The 16840-nt window shown below is 44.7% G+C and overlaps 1 protein-coding gene across 7 annotated transcripts in view; it reads left to right on the top strand.

Moving 5' to 3' along the window:
* The window catches only part of HMBOX1 (homeobox containing 1), a 120100-nt gene that overhangs the window by 44632 nt on the left and 58628 nt on the right, over positions 1-16840 (top strand). For 6 of the 7 annotated variants that reach the window (XM_059843126.1, XM_059843122.1, XM_059843121.1 and 3 more), the window contains exons 2-3: positions 1451-1534; positions 14407-14886. In XM_059843126.1, the coding sequence (XP_059699109.1) occupies positions 1512-1534; positions 14407-14886 (503 nt within the window). In that variant the 5' untranslated portion in view covers positions 1451-1511. Of the gene's footprint in view, positions 1-1450; positions 1535-2707; positions 2790-14406; positions 14887-16840 lie in introns of all 7 variants that reach the window. The other variant, XM_059843125.1, reaches the window with a different exon arrangement.

Below are 16840 nucleotides of genomic sequence, written 5' to 3'. Positions count from 1 at the left end.
GAGGAAAAAAATGGGGGGAAAAAAAAAACCACGTGGAGATGATATCCTCATCCCTGGAGGGATTTAGCAGCTGTGTGGATGTGGCACTTGGGGACAGCCTTGGCAGTGCTGGGGTAACAATTTCACTTCATGGTCTTGATGGAGGTGATTTTCCTCCTGTGTTCTGCTTTGTGAGACCTCATGAGGAATTCTGTGTCCAGCTCTGGAGTCCTCAGCACAGGGAAGATGTGGAGCTGTTGGATTGAAACCAGAGGAGGCCACGGAGCTGCTCCGAGGGCTGGAGCCCCTCTGGAGCCAGACTGGAGTGTTCAGCCTGGAAAAGGCTCCAGGGAGGGCTCAGAGCCTCTTCCAGGGCCTAAAGGGGCTCCAGGACAACTGGAAAGGGACTTGGGACAAGGGATGGAGGGACAGGACACAGGGAATGGCTTCCCACAGCCACAGGGCAGGGATGCATGGGATATTGGGCAGGAATTGTTGGCTGTGAGGGTGGGGAGGCCCTGGCAGAGGCTTCCCAGAGAAGCTGTGGCTGCCCCTGGATCCCTGAAAGTGTCCAAGGCCAGGCTCGATGGGGTTTGGATCAGTCTGGGGTGGTTGAAGGTGTCCCTGCCCATGGCAGAGGATGGCACAGAGTGATCTTTAAGGTCCCTTCCAACCCAAACCATTCTGGGGTTCTGTGATCTTAGAGGGCTTTTCCAGCCTAACCAGCTCTGTGCCTCTGCATCCCCCTGTGTCCAGTGGGCTCCATCTGGGAGAGGTGCAGTTCTTCCCCTACATCTTCAGCAGGTGTTGAGGGAGGAAAAGTCATTCTGTAGTGTCTGGACCACTTTTAACCTCTGAGAAGAGTCGAGATGTGTCCATCCATGGCTGCTCTCCATGGATTAGCAATCCACAATTGCTGATGTTACAGGTGGAGCAGAGGAAATTACCCTGTGCATCTCCCTGTGCTGCTGCATCCACTCATTTTCTATCCTAGCTCTGCCTGGATACAACATCCTGCTTTTCTCTTTCCTCTTGGTTAATAGTTTGACTTTTGGAGCACTTTCAGTCCATGTTAGTTTGTGGAGAAAGACATCAGCAGTGATAGCTGAGGAACATTCTATTAGGTCATTCCTCCTCAGAACACAGTACCTGTCTCCTGAGCTCTTTGAGGATGTTGGCCAAATAATCCTTTTAATAGCTTTTGTGAGTTAAAAGGGTAGGTAACTGTCATAAGGCTAAATGATTGCATAGATTAATTTACTTGTGGCCGAAAGAAATCAATTGTAATTTAAATTTTTGTCTCTGGACTGATTACAATACCAGACATCAACTTTCTCCATAAGAATCTACCGTGTGCATTGAAGTCTGTGAGTCTGGATTAGTGACAGATTATCCAGAATGATGTGATTGGATCCCTCTGCCTCTCCCAGACATCTCTAATGTTCTTGGATCTTTCCCTTGTGTCTTACAGAATGGTGAATAACACTGAAGACCCTCAAGAGGCTTTGTAACGTCCCATCCTCATGTAAAGTATGCTCAGAACTTTTCCAGTAGTGTAAGTACAAGCTGAAGAAACTCATAACAATTAAGAGTAATTTTGTGATGTTCTTCTTTTAAATTGTCTAAAAAGAGCAGAGAAATGGTTGCAGTGATTCTGAGCAGTTGGCTGAGTCAGAGAGTTTCACTGGTTTAGTGGAAGATTTAAACCAGGGAAGACATTTAAACCAGGAATTGTAAAATAACTGGACATTTAAATTAGGGAGTAGTAACATTGAATTGCTTACTTGGTCTGGCTCATGTATTGTTTGTGTTTCTACATTTCTGTCACTGAAACAGAAGGAGAATGATGCAGTTCTTAGAAAATCAGTCTTGATCAGAGAAAAATCAGTGTTAAAGGAGAGATCTCCATGCAGCAGCTGAACAAATGAGAGGGATAAAGAGTTTAACACCACTCTAGCTTTGCTGAAAGGGATGAGCCACCTTCAATTTAGTAGCCTCTGGCAGAGACAGAAAACCTGGGGCACCTCACCTAACCCTGGTGCTGGATGTGTTGGTCCAAGCAGCTCAGGTATCTTCAGTGCCAGTCGAGGTTGTCCAAATCTCATTGTGGAATTTGAGATCAGTTTGTTCCTTTTAATTACTTCTGTCATATATCTTCAATTTCATTGGTTTCCACGCTGTTTCTTCAATAAATAAGCAAATGAATTCAAATTTTGCAGCTTGTCAGGCTGAAAGGAAGGGTTTGACCTGCATGCTGCTGTCTCTCATCTCCCACTGGCCAGTCCTGTATGGCTGTTCACAATATCCCTGTTAGAGGCACAACAAATGCTCATCCCCTGCAGTCAGATCCTGAGATACTTGGACCTCTTGACTTCAGATTGTTCCTTCTGTCAGATCTGGAAAGAGAAACCTTTTCTGTAAGATAGGTAGCAAGGCACTGGGCTGCTGGGAATGCATCCCATTTTCCCTGATGGATTATTTCAAGGATGAAGATGTATCCTTGGACAGTGATAGTGCAAGTGACAGTGCAGCCACAGCCTTCTGTAGGAGGAGTCACAGGAACAGCAATGACTGACAGGGATTTAGTGTTGGAAACCAAACTCCAACGGATTTCAAAAAGCCATTAATTAGTGATTTTCTGTTGCTGGTGGTTTAGTGTTCTGTTCAAAACTGGTGGTTTCCTACTTTGCTGTCAGTCCCTTGAGCCACCTCCTCTTCTTCCTTTTAGCTGGAAGTATGTTGGATTTCAGTATTACAATCACCACTTGAAATTGTAAAGATCTGGTTCACAGCAGGAGAGAAGTCTGAAGGTAAGGCCACATCACCCTGGACATCTTTGTTATCCCAGTAATTTGGAGTTTCCTGAGTGACCTCAGAGCTCCTCTGTGCTTTGAGTGAGCACAAGGACATCTCACAGCTTTGTGTCAGGCTTTGGCCAGAAATTTCCAGACTGGGAATTGCATAGCTTGAATTTCCTGTGCTTTAGCTCAATTTCAGTCATGTTCTGCCCCTGTGCAGTTTTCTGCTGCCACCTCCCAGCAGAGCAGTAGCAGCTTCCTTGACTTATTCCAGTGTATGTGCAGTCAGTATGGCCATGGAAGATGCTGTAGAAGTAGAGGTGAATCATTTTTGACTAAGGGAAAACTGGGGGGAACTTATTTAGAGGGGATTAAAGAGTATTAAATTAGAGGAAATGGGCCAAGATGACCCATTTAGATAGAAAGTTTCCAGATTATACCACAGATATCTTTTAAAAAGGGTCAGTGGGATTGTGGAGGGGAAAGAAGAAAATGGAGCTTTAAAAATTTTTTTAAAAGTTTGAATTTAAATAGTGATTAAGATTGAAGAGTTGAAGAACTGCTATGTTAGGAGAGTAGTTGGGTTACTCCTAAGAGTAGGAGTTACCTGGGTGCAAGTTACCATTTCACTGCCTCATTTTTACCCTTAGTAGGATGAGTCAGTGCTGGAGAAGATTTGAGGGATGGTGTGAACACAGAACTCTTGATCTTGGCCTCCCAGGAATTAAGAATTTATCTAAAACTAAGTCCTGTAGCCAACACAGCTTTATCTCTATTGGGCTCCCCATAAATATGGGAGTAATTACTTGAGCTTTGTAGTCCATATTGATTAATTAATATGTGTTAATAGTGAGCTATGACTGTCAGTATGTTTTACATCCCTCAAAGTATGATTGCTGAGAGAACCAGACAGTTTCACTGTCATCACTTCAGATTTACTTGGATGACCAGGCCAGTGCTTATGAATTTAACTGCCAGCAATGGCAGGGGAGTCTGGGCAGTGAATAAAAGAAAATCAGGGTGAATAATGCAGGTGGAGAAGGACTGGATTGAAGCCTTGTCATCATTTGGGAAAAACAACAGGAAGAAAAGAACAAGAGTGTGAACTCTACCAAGTCAGCACAGATTGAAGACGAGGCCCTGGACTTAGAGTGGCTTAGAAAATCACCACAGGCTGAGCTGTACCTGTGCAGTGTCCTTGAAATGTGACACAGAACAGGTTAATTAAACTCAGGTAACAGAAAACTCAGCTGATTTTCTCCTTTTGTCTTCAGTGACAAGGTATTGTGTAAATAGTGGGTGACTCTGGGAGCATTCACTTGGCTTCTTTACCTTCTTTAACTGAAACAATGTCCTGCCTGAGTCCTTGGGTTCACTTTAAGATAAACCAGATGAGTTAATTCATGATTTCATAGCAAAAGTGACCTAAAGAAGAAATCTTGTTGAATGGTGAAGTTTTTTTTCCTCAGAAGGGTTTGGTACAGCTGCCCAGGGAAGTGGTGGATTCCCTTCCCTGGAGGGATTGGAAAGCTGTGTGTATGTGGCACTTGGGGACATTGGTTACTGGTGGCTTTGGCAGTGTGGAATGTAGACTGGGTCTTGTCTGTCATGTAGGATATCTCCCTGGTTCGGGTCTGGGTTACACAAAGACATGTTTGTTGCTTAATTAAGAGCAATAATTAGGATACTAATTTCTTTCTGAAGTGCTTTTAACTAAAATAAAATTCCAGTATGGAAGCAGCAGTGGCCAGAAGCCCGTGGTTGTTGCTGTTATGATTTATTTTCTTCAAGGAGACACTGCTATCTGTTCCTGAGTTCTCCAAGTGTAATTTCTGTCTTCACTAAGGCTGTGCCAGTAATACTGCACTTGCAAACTTTTTCTAGTGGAAAATAATTTGTTTTGTAGTTAAGCACAAGAACAGGGATAGGTGAGGTTCAGCTACTTGCTGGGTTTGGATTTTAGTTTTCTGAAGTAATTAATTTCTCTTTTAAGGAAGTGTTTTAGTTGTTAGTGCTGGTGATAGATCCTGAAGGAGAATGAAGCTGCCTGAAATGCTTCAGAATGTCTCTTTTTCATTCATTTGTGGAAGAGGGGGTTGAAATCCTGGTGATGGCTTTGTTTGAAAGTTGTCCTGCACTTTGTCATGTGTGATGCTATAGATGGACCCTCTGTGTGTGGTGAGAAGAGGCTCAGAGTTTGGCCATGCTGTTGTTCTGCCTTCTTGCAAAATTCCTGTGTGACTCTGAAGAAGTCATTTGCAATTGTCCAAAGTCCAGCCCCTCTCTGGGAGCCCTTGGTCACAAAAATTAGTGCAGTGTTGGTTGCCTGCCTCACGGGGATCTTGTGGTTGGAGTATTTCCCCAGGTGTCAGAATGAATGGAGAAGAGTTCTGAGACTCTGCCTGCATTTTAATAAAGGATTGGTCAAACTTTGAAATTAAATGGATTAGGCAGAAGACAGCGCTGTACCCTGTAATCTTGATGGCTGAAAATGATGAATTATTGTAGAATCCCAGAGTGTTTTGGGTTTGAGTTGGAAGGGACCTTAAAGCTCATCCAGTTCCACCCCTGCCATGGGCAGGGATACCTCCCACTATCCCAGGCTGCTCCAAACCCCATCCAACCTGGCTTGGACACTTCCAGGGATGTGTCAGTCTGGTGTCTAGGGCAGGCCCATGTCTCAGTTTTATTGATGACTTTTTAAATGACTGTTTCTTCACATGGATTTCACTATTTCAGTGTGTTCATGAGATTTGCTGTAACTAAAGCACACAAGTCCTGCTTTGAGAGCTGTTACAGTGCTTATATATCCAAAGTTTAGTCTTTGGCTCCCAAATCCAAGAGCTCCTCCTTGCTCTTGGCACAGGTTTGGGCTTTGGGCCCTGGTTCAGCACTCAGCTGCCACTACAGTTTTTCTCTCTGTTTGTTAGTCCTGCTGATCCCTCATTCTGCTCTTGAATCCAGGCTCAGAGTTTGAATTCCTGCCTTGTTACTCTAGAATTGCAGCAATAGCAGGAAACCCAGATTCTGGAAGTAGGGAAGATTAGGGTTAGACAGATAAGGTGTCAGTGTGAATCAGTGCGTGCCTTGAGTAGAATTCAGAAGTACCTGGCTGCCAGCCCTGTGCTTAGTCAGAGGTCAGTCCCTTTTGTAAGACTTGGATTATGACAATAATTGCCATTTATATTATATTTTTGCCTTGTAAGATCAATCTCAAGTTCTCTCTGTCTTTCCCAGAGATGTAAAGCAGAGTAAGTTACTCACCCAAGTGGCAAAACGACTGGGTTTGCTCACTGCCAGCATCCATTAAAATTATTTTATCAGCAGAGAATTTCAGAGAATAAGTGGAAGAACAGCTTGTGTAGAGCAGTGAGTCGGGGTTTGGGGCTCTTTAACCAGCTGAGAAACTTGAAGGCTCCTGAAGAAACGATGTGTTGATATTCTGCTCTCAGCTTGCCTCCTCTAATTTGTGTAGCGGTGAGTATTTGATTACGCCGGATTTATTTTCAGAAGTTTCAGGCTGCTCTTATTAATTGTCCCCGTTTTGATGGAAGGCATGTGGCAGAGCTCTGCATTCCAGAGCTGCTGTTTTGCATCCCTAAACAGAGCTGCTGATGCTGGGGCTCTGGGGCTCAGTTCAGAGCCTGATTTCCCTCCTTGCTCTCGTTTCCCCGGCATGAGAGCAGTCATTACAAGAATTACATTTTGTTTGTGAATCAGGGTGAATGGGAGTAGAGGCCTTTTTTTTTTTTTGAAAATCAGAACCCAGAGATGCAACTGGAGGAGATAATTATGCAAACGTATGGGTGAAGATGGCTCTGTGTTCGTTGACATGATGAGCACTTCAGGCCTGAGGTTTTTTCTCTCTCTCTCTCTGTTGAAAACTGATACAACTCCTCTGAAAATACTGGAGTTGCAACTGATGAGCATAAGTGATGAGTCAGATCCTTAATCCTCTGTTACGCCTCAGAATTCACAGCATCAGCTCCTGGTTTTGAAGGCAGCTTTGCTTAATATGGTGCAAAGTTTTAGGTGGTTCTGAAATATTTATATTGCTGTGAATCATTGAGTCACATAATGTAAGGAACCCTAAAGATCATCTCATTCCAATGGCAGGGATTCCACTCACTGTCCCAGGTTGCTCCAAGCCCTGTCCAGCCTGGCCTTGGACACTTCCAGGGATGCAGGGACAGCCACAACTTCTCTGAGAAACCTGTGCCAGGGCCTCGCCACCCTCCAGATTGAAGGAGATCCATTTGTTCAGTAAGAACAGAAAAGGCCAAAGCTTGAATTTCAGAAGACTGAATACTATTATGCCCTAAATGCCCCAATTCTCCTCCAGCAGTGCCTTAGAGCTGCTCTGGAAGGGTCACAGTCTTTGCCTCTGGGTTTGACTGTCTATCCCTTGTGTGTCCCTTCCAACTGAAAACATTCTGGGATTCTGGGATTTTTTTGGTGATGCATGTCAGTGCTGTTGGTGGAGCAGCTGTAGCTCAATGAAGGCCCTTCCTTTGAGTGTCTTGTAAGAACCAACTGCATCCTTTGGGATGGGGTGAAAGGTTGGATGGGGCCCTGATTAACTTCATCTCTCAGTGCCATCCCTGCCCGTGGCAGATGAGCTTTAAGGTCCTTTCCAACCAACACCAGCCTGGAATTCTGTGTGGAAGAGGAAGGACTGAATGAAACTATGCTTGGCCCTTGGATTTCATAAAGATGTGTGGAGAGATAAACAAGTTGCATAATCTAAAACAGGGTTAAAAAATTCAGAGTGGGCAGCTGGAAGTGGAGTTTCTTTGTACTAGAAAGGATTTGGGAGCAGTACTTCATGTGAATTCGGTGGTTAAATGTCAGACTGGGTGATAAGCAAATTACATTGCTTTGGAAATAGCAATGCCAGCCTTAAATGCCCCTTTTTAATATCAGGAGGACATCCACCTCCAGAGCTGTTCAGGCTGCAGTTCTCACCAGTAGTGGATGCAGAGACACTCAGGAAAAATCTGGCAGGTTAAGGACTTCAGCTTCCAACTGTGATGGTAGTTAAAGCTCTGGTTTAATTAACGAGTTGTAGAAAGTGATTTTTTTTAGCTGTGTACTTTGGAAAAACCTATTTCAACTGGAAAGCCACAATTTATGTCGTGATTTTGCTCTTCCATTTAAATGGTGAGATGGCAGTGAGTGACACCAAGGAGATGCCTGTGATTTTGTGAAGAATGCTGGTGCTGTAATAAATGAGATGACAAATCCTGGATGTCCCTGTGAGCAGGCCAGTGCAGTGCAGGGGTGTCCTACCCTGTGCTGTGTGTCAGAGAAGGGTAAATGTTGGCATCTCTCCCCATCCTGCTCTCCTCAGTTGATGGGACTCGATCAGAATCATTCTTAAACCAATTACCAGACTTAGGATCCTGTTCTGAACACTTTGGCTCTTGCCCACATCCATATTATGCAGATTATATCAAATATAGGTCTTACAGCAGAAAGCTCAACTGGTTTTGTAAGTCTTGAGCTTTGCTTATTAGATAAAGCTGTGAATTTTAATGGGAATTGGAGAAGGACCTCTGCAGAAGAGCATCTCCTCAGTGATGCTAGAGTGCTTCCTACTCATCTACAGTGAGTAGAAGAGTGGAAAAAATGATTTCTTGTGATCATTAAAGAGTCCAGAGCCATTTTCTCAAGTGTTAGAGGTGTTAAGGCTGCTGTCTGGCCTTATTCCCAAACGGGTAATTGAATTGCTTTGAACTTCTGCGAGTTCAATTGGACATGGACTTAGCTCGTAGCTGTTTTTATGGGATTATTCTGCTGTGCTCCATCACCTAGAAAGTTAAGAGTTGGGTAAATGATTCTTGTATCAGAGCAGGCTTGGGCTGTGAGAGTAGGTGAGAAATCCTTGATGTGTTTTTCCTTACTTTTCTCTATGCAGTGCAGGAACAGAAGGGAGGAGAGCACTCTGGCCACATATCCCCCACTGGAGATCAGAACAGTCAGACTGGGGAGGGAACCCCACATCCAAAGGGTGGAGTTAATTAAAAAAAAAAAAAAAGAGGTGAAATAAATCTTGATGGAATGAGAAGGACAGGCAGTGCTGGTGAGAGCAGCTCCTGAACAGCCTCCACTCCACAAAGTCCCCTCCGAAGGGGAGGAGTGGTGCTGCACTGGGCTGGTTGGGACCTGCTGGGTATTTTATATCTGTGGGTTTGGGCTGGGAATAAATTCCTTTTTATTTACCTCCTTAGAGTTCTCCCTTCAGTCTGACATTCAGGTACCTCAGGTTGCTTTTGGATGGGCCATGAAAGATGAGCATGAAGTTTTAATACTTTAGAATGATACAATTGGACCATCTTTTTTGGGGATGATTACTAGCTTAGTGTAAGGAATGTAAATAAGTTTGATATTTTAGGCTACTTACATTTTTTTCTGCCAGAACCTAAAGAAACTTTGTCTTAAAGAGCAAGATTCAGTTGTTAAAAAATCGGTCACTTTTAGTTTTGAGCTTAATTAGAAATTTGCAGAGGTTTTGCTTGCAAAATTTCAGGGAGAAAAATGCACAGCTGTTCTTCCTTGGTTATCTCTCTTTTTTGGGGTGTCTCCCCAAGGAAATTTGACAGCCCATTGTCAGTGGTGAGAGTATTGACAGCAGGTAAAGTATGGGATGTAGAGAATATTTTGCTACACAGGCAGCAGAGTTTGCCTACAGCAAAGTCAATCCGCAGTCCTGTTCTCAGGAAAAGTATTTTCCATCTTGATTTTCTCCTATACCCCCCCAATCATTCTGCTTGTCTCTATCTTATTTTATTCCTTGCTACTTTTGCAGTTGATTTTATTTCACAAGGAAAAAGAGGGGGAAATAAATTGAATTACAGGTAGCCAGAGGAGTGCAGGAGGATAAGAGGCTCTTACTGCAGTGTGGGGGGGATGAAGTGGTGGAGAATATTCACTCATTAATGAGGTGAATGAAATTAGGGTGATTCTAAAATGGTTGATTTAATTAACTGCTTTGTAAATTGATCTTTAAACAGGATAAGTTTATTAAAATATTTTAAAAAGGGAAAATAGCCCAAGCCCTGCTCGAGTAACAGTTCGAAATAATGCTTGCTGTAGTTATTCATTAAAAAGTTGTGGATAGTTGGCAATGTTGGAGCATGTTCAATAATACCACGTTTTGCAATATTTGTTTTGGGGTTTTAATGGAAAATTCCAAGTTCCTGCAGCTGTTTTCAATCATAAAAGTCCCTCAGGAGCATTATTTCTAGGTCTCATGACTGTGTAGAAAAGCATGTGAAGATGGGAACAGGAGTTCCAGATCAAGAAGACCAATGAGATGTGTCAGTGCAATATTTGCTGAGTGTGCAAATATAAACAAGGCACTTTGGGCATCTCTGTATGACATTAGTGAGACCAGCAGGGAGATACTCTAATTTCGGTGTTCTTACCTCTTAAAAATTACCCAGAAGTTGCCTTAAAAGTTTTGGAGGGCTGGAAGAATTTGTTGGACAGGCAAGCAGAAAATTGATTTTGGTTTGGGTTTATTTTTCAAGTTGTCCACATTTTTCTAGTGGTTGTGTTAAACAGAGTATCAGGGAGTTAATTTGACATTGGGTTTGCTGCTCTTATATTACTTTCTGCAAGGCTTTAAAGCCCATTGATGAACAGGACTACAAGTTGGAACAGAACACAACAGAATACAAGTTGGAAATCATTGAATATCTTATTCCTGGGGCAGAGGGTGGCCTTGCCCAGCAGCCTTTGCATCCCTGTGAATTGAAATTCCCTCAGCTGTGTCAAAGAGGGGCAAATTGAGGCCAGAGCTCCTTCCCTCATACAACCACGAGCAACAGGAGGTCAACCCCTGCCCCTGCGTCTGAGAACTCTGCACTTCATTAGCTGGAATTCACTAAAGGACACTTAAGATTCTCCAAATCATTGTGTGTAATTCACTAAAGGAAATTAATTTGGCCTGAGCACCCAGATCCAGGAGCTGAGCCCTGGCACTTCAGAAAAATTAGGAATGACACCCAAATTTTAGAGAGAATTGCTGGCCATGGCCACCAACTGCTGCAGGAGGTGGTGAGGCCCTTCCACAGGTTGCCCAGAGAAGCTGTGGCTGCTCCATCCTTGGAAGTGTCCAAGGCCAGGCTGGACAGGGCTTGGAGCACCCTGGGACAGTGGAAGGTGTCTGTGTCCATGGCAGGGGGTGGAATGAAATGATTTTACAGCTCCTTTCAATTACCATTCTGTAATTCCATGATTCTGTGTTGCTTGACATTCTTGAAGCCATCTGGAAAGTCTTGCTTTTGTCAGATGGCAGTTTTTTAGTTCACGGGGCTCCAAGGACAAAAGTTCTGGGTTTCTGTGTCTGTGATAAATGGATGATTAAATAATTTAAAGTATGTTTTAGTATTAAATGTTGAAGAGTCTGTAAAGTAGGAATTTTGAGTGGAGGAAATTCTGGTTGGAGGCTCTGCCTCATTAAATTCTCCAGTTCAAACAAAGAACTTGAGCACATGAAACTTGGTATTGACAGATAAATGATGCAGGGAATGGTGACATTAGAAACACGGGTAAGAAATGCCCAAACCAGGTGTTGCCCTGAGGAAGGGTGAGCTGGCATATCCAGTGAAAACCACCTCAAGGCCAGATGTTGAAAGAGAATTTCTGCTTGAAAATGGTGCTGCTCAGAGCTGCCTGTGATGAGTCAGTAAATCCTTGTGATGCTTCTCCTGAAGCTGGGAGAGGAGGATGGAGCAGCCCTGCCTCCCCCAGGGGCCAAACCTGGAACACAGCGTCTGCTTCCAAATGCTCCCCGCCAAGCTCCGAAGGTCTCGGGCTGGGATGCCACTTCCAAATTGTGGTTGTTACAATTCCAGTCAGTTGCAGGTCGACTGCTGCATTGCCTGCCTTGCCCTCCCATGGTTCAACAGTCTGGGTGCTTGTCTTGGAAAATTTTAAATGGCCTGGATGTTTCCAGTAATCAGTTTTCCGGAGGACAGCGCATTCCCGTTGGGCTGAGGCGCTGATGTGGATGTAGAACGTCTGTCTTCTCACACAGGCATTTTCTTGGATGGGAGTCATCCCCTTGCATTGTCCTCCTGCTTCCTTCTCCCATGAAACAGTGTAAGGAGCTCAGTAGTTGCTGGCTGAGGGCAAAGATGGCATTTTCTTCTCATTTCTTTATTTCCCAGGCTTCAAGTGCCATTTTTGTGGATTTGGGCATCCTGGCTTTGTCTTTACAGCTCTACTTCAGCTCTGCTCTAACGAGCCAGTTCTCAGTGTTGTTCTTCAGCCCCAGCTATGGGTCAGGAGTCGTTCCATGACTCCTGTTAGGAACTTCTCTGTGCCAGGGCAGAAATGGACATGAAGAGTCATCCTCAAAATTTGTGGGGAGGAATAGGCAGCCCTGTCCCTGGAAGGTCTCTCAGCCTGACAGCCATCGTCCCTCTCCTGGCTTTCACAGGGTCCTTGGAATTCTTCCTTGACTTTCCCTCAGCTGTGATTTGCTCTGGCTCGCAGGGATTGTACATCAGCTCTGTCACGTCTCCTGGAGTTTGAGTGATCTCTTCACCCTGCTCTCCTGCAGGAATGGCAATAAACCCTTGACTCAGGAGAAGATTCCTGAGAAGGATGGAAAATGCCATATTCTGCTTGCCAAGTTCTGCCTGCCCTCCATCTGCCATCCCTTCTTCTCAAGATCTAGAGTCCTGAAGGAGGAGATCTTGTTGTTTGTGTGACATTTGGATCTGTAGCCAGGAGACTTAGGAATGAAGCACGATTAAGGGAGCATACTGTGATTTTTTTCAGTTCCATTTCTGGGCTTTGCAGTAAATAATGTTCATTGTTGTGGCACCTTGGGAAGTTTAGGAGTTAAAAATGATTTTGTTGAGCCACCAGGATGGTCAAGTTACCTGAGAAGCCAATCTTTAGAGGAGAAAAAGCTGAAGACTTATTTCTTTAAATGAAAGCTCAGGAGTAATTGGATGTGCTGCACTTTCCTTGTCAGGGCAGGCAATCTGTGACAACATTCCAGGTTCAAAAGTTCCTAACTTCAGAAATCCAACTTCAGTCAAATCAGCTTGGGTCCTACAGGCCACTAGAATTTCCGCTGGGTGTGTTTTTATCTTCTTTTTTTTTTTTTTCAAGGTAGCTACAAAAGTTAGGGCAACTCGAACTCTTTGTAGTTAAGATTTGAAAGAGTAGAGATTCATAAATCTCATGTCATAACTGGTGAAAACTTGTCCAGAAAAATTCAGATCTGTGGCCACCACAGAAATCTGAGATTCCTGTCTGGTGGGTACTTAACACCGGGCAAAATTTTGTCTGGGATCAAGTTGCATCCATAATTACTGAGCAACCACAATCTCTGTAGCAGTGGTTTATCAAAAACAAAAGGGCACAAACTGCAGGGTTGGTGCAGGTGTGGGGAATGTCAGGAGAGCTCTGAAATGCTGTTGGAGCACTCCAAGGAAAATGAACCCTTCTACTCTGTAGTGAGATTGGCATTCATGGCAGGTGTCCAGCTGAGGTTGTGTGGAGGTGGATTTTGGAGGTGGATTTTGGAGCTCTGTGTGTGTGTTTTAAAGTTTTGCACCAGAATTTATAAATCACCTTCCACGTGCCACGTAGAACTATTGACCTGAAGTATTTTGTGTTCTCCCTCCTTTCCAGCCTGCTGGAAACCATGTCTCACTACACAGACGAGCCAAGATTCACCATAGAGCACAAAAGGGCACAAACTGCAGGGTTGGTGCAGGTGTGGGGAATGTCAGGAGAGCTCTGGAATTCTGTTGGAGCACTCCAAGGAAAATGAACCCTTCTGCTGTGTAGTGAGATTGGCATTCATGGCAGGTGTTCAGCTGAGGTTGTGTGGAGATGGATTTTGCTCTGTGTGTGTATCTTAACATTTTGCACCAGAATTTATAAAGCACCTTCCACTTGCCACGTAGAACTATTGACCTGAAGTATTTTGTGTTTTCCCTCCTTTCCAGCCTGCTGGAGAGCATGTCTCACTACACAGATGAGCCAAGATTCACCATAGAGCACAAAAGGGCACAAACTGCAGGGTTGGTGCAGGTGTGGGGAATGTCAGAGCTCTGAAATGCTGTTGGAGCACTCCAAGGAAAATGAACCCTTCTGCTGTGTAGTGAGATTGGCATTCATGGCAGGTGTCCAGCTGAGGTTGTATGGAGGTAGATTTTGGAGGTGGATTTTGGAGCTCTGTGTGGGTGTTTTAAAGTTTTGCACCAGAATTTATGAAGTGCCTTCCACGTGCCACGTAGAACTATTGACCTGAAGTATTTTGTGTTCTCCCTCCTTTCCAGCCTGCTGGAAACCATGTCTCACTACACAGATGAGCCAAGATTCACCATAGAGCACAAAAGGGCACAAACTGCAGGGTTGGTGCAGGTGTGGGGAATGTCAGGAGAGCTCTGAAATGCTGTTGGAGCACTCCAAGGAAAATGAACCCTTCTGCTGTGTAGTGAGATTGGCATTCATGGCAGGTGTCCAGCTGAGGTTGTGTGGAGATGGATTTTGCTGTGTGTGTGTATCTTAAAGTTTTGCACCAGAATTTATAAAGTGCCTTCCACGTGCCACGTAGAACTATTGACCTGAAGTATTTTGTGTTCTCCCTCCTTTCCAGCCTGCTGGAAACCATGTCTCACTATACAGACGAGCCAAGATTCACCATAGAGCAGATCGACCTCCTGCAGCGCCTGAGACGCACGGGAATGACCAGGCATGAGATCCTGCACGCCCTGGAAACCTTGGACCGTCTGGACCAAGAGCACAGCGACAAATTCGGGAGAAGGTCCGGCTACGGAGGCGGCTCCTACGGCAACAGCACCAACAACGTCCCGGCCTCGTCCTCCACGGCCACGGCTTCCACGCAGACGCAGCACTCCGGGATGTCCCCGTCCCCGAGCAACAGTTACGACACCTCCCCACAGCCTTGCACTACGAATCAGAACGGGAGGGAAAGTAACGAGAGGTTGTCTGCCTTCAACGGGAAGATGTCGCCCACCCGCTACCCCCTGGCCAACAGCCTGGCCCAGAGGTCCTACAGCTTCGAGGCTTCCGAGGAGGACTTGGACATCGACGACAAAGTGGAGGAGCTGATGAGGTGAGTGGAGGTCTCTGTAGAAGGTGTGGAGGTGAGAAGTGCCTCAGCAGGAGTGGGTGTGTCGGAAGGTTGCTCAAATAGGGGTTGTAGGGTGGTAAAAGGCTGGCAGAGGTTGTCCAGGGAGGTGGTGGATGTGTCATCCCAGGAAGCATTCAAGGTCAGGTGGGACAGGGCTCTGAGAACTCTGATCTAGTTGAAGATACCCATGCTTATCACAGTAGGTTTGGACTAAATAGCCTGAAATGTCTCTTCCAACCCACACTCTAGCATGAGGATTTGATGATGATGATCAGGAGAGCAGGAGCTGCTTCAGGCACTTGTTCCTGCCAGTGCTCCAGGGGTCACCATCCCAGAGCCTCTCACCTGCCTTGTAGAGGCATCCCCTGGCCCTGTGTGAGTGTCCCACAGTCTGACTGTTGAAATAATTTTTCCAGTGCTATATCAAAAATTTGGATTGATATTAGAGCACTCTTTCACTTTTATTCAGGATTCTGATCAAATATCAATTCACATGACGACTCCTCCACTATTTCACACCTGTTGTAATTCCTTCCATATAGAGGGAGAGTAGGGAATCCAGCTTGGATCGGTCATTGCTTTCCAGAGGGATCTGGAGAGGATGCATGCTGTTTGTTTATAGTTTGTGGCAGAGATTTGCAGAGTGATGCAGGAAAATACAAATAATAAAGAAGGACCAGAAGTTTTCTCTGAGAGCCATTGGGGTGGTTTTTTTTCAGGGTTGACCTTCCTTTACTTTTAGCAGCTTTCTTTTCAGCATTGTGGCAAAGATGAAAGAAGGGGATTATACTCCTGAGGATGAAAGTCAGTCAGTGGGCTTTGAGAGCACAAAGAAATAAGAGGAAAGGCCAAATGTCTCAAAACAATTTTGGTCATAATGTTGGAATTTATTCTTTTTTCCCCCCCAAAACTGCACCATTCCTGAAGTACCTGTGGGAGGACTGGAGTCCATAAGCTCCAGAATGGAAATGTGTTGGAAGTAGTTTGGAGATTTCAGGGAAAGATGTGGCTTTTGGGGGAGAGGATTAGAGATGAGCAGTAAGAAAAGCCGATCAACCTCATTTGCTGTCGGCTGCAGGATGATGGAATTGTGCAGGAAGGGGGTGAGTACAGCAGAGTGCCAAGTTCCCATGGCTGAGGTTTGGGTTCCTGTGCAGTGAGTCTCAGGTAATGCTTTTAGTGCTTATTTAAACTGAAATTGCTTGTGTTTGCAGGCATATGGATGATGAGTGTTGGGTACAGAAATAAAAATGAACCCGCAGCACAGCATTCATTTTGCATTTACGTTTGCAAGCTTGAGACTGCCTTCAATGCAGCTGGGGCAGGAGGGGAGAAGGGGAAGGGAAATGTCTCATAAGGCTTAATAAAGGTTGGTTTTAATTGCCTGCTCTTCTCTGGAAGGGAGAGAGGAAGAGAAGGGGCAAAGTATGTGTTTATTGCTGTTGAAATTTGCTGTGTATCACAGTACTTGTGCAGCCTCCAATTTATTTGCTTTTAGAACAGTTTTATCCCCTTCTGAACTACCTGTAAAAATCATACAAAGACCTCAGGTCATTCAGTGCAAGCTCTGGACTAAGTAGGGGACTAAAGGAGGGGTGTGAGGACAGAGGCTGCAAAATTTTGGATCTTTTCCTTGGGATGCTAGAGGAGGTTGGTCTATGCATATTCATTTGGGCAACTAACCATGCAGCCCCTGCTATCCTTTATTTTTTATTTTTCTGCCTCATTTTTACGAGTGAGGTTTTTATGCTGGTATGAGAGATTTATTCATCCCTGTGTAATGAAACTTTGTACATTCCATATGGCAGTGCTGCACCTAATATGAATTATATGGGACATGAGTCATCCATTCTCCTGCTATGGTACTTTGATCAAACGTGACACTTGTTCAAAGAAGTGTCCAGCACTGAGCCATTTGGGCTGTTTTAATGCCAGC

This window comes from Haemorhous mexicanus, chromosome 3, assembly GCF_027477595.1.
Source record: "Haemorhous mexicanus isolate bHaeMex1 chromosome 3, bHaeMex1.pri, whole genome shotgun sequence".
Taxonomy (NCBI): Eukaryota; Metazoa; Chordata; class Aves; order Passeriformes; family Fringillidae; genus Haemorhous; species Haemorhous mexicanus.
Note: the sequence above shows the minus strand (reverse complement) of the source record. Positions and strands in the feature narration are given on the sequence as shown.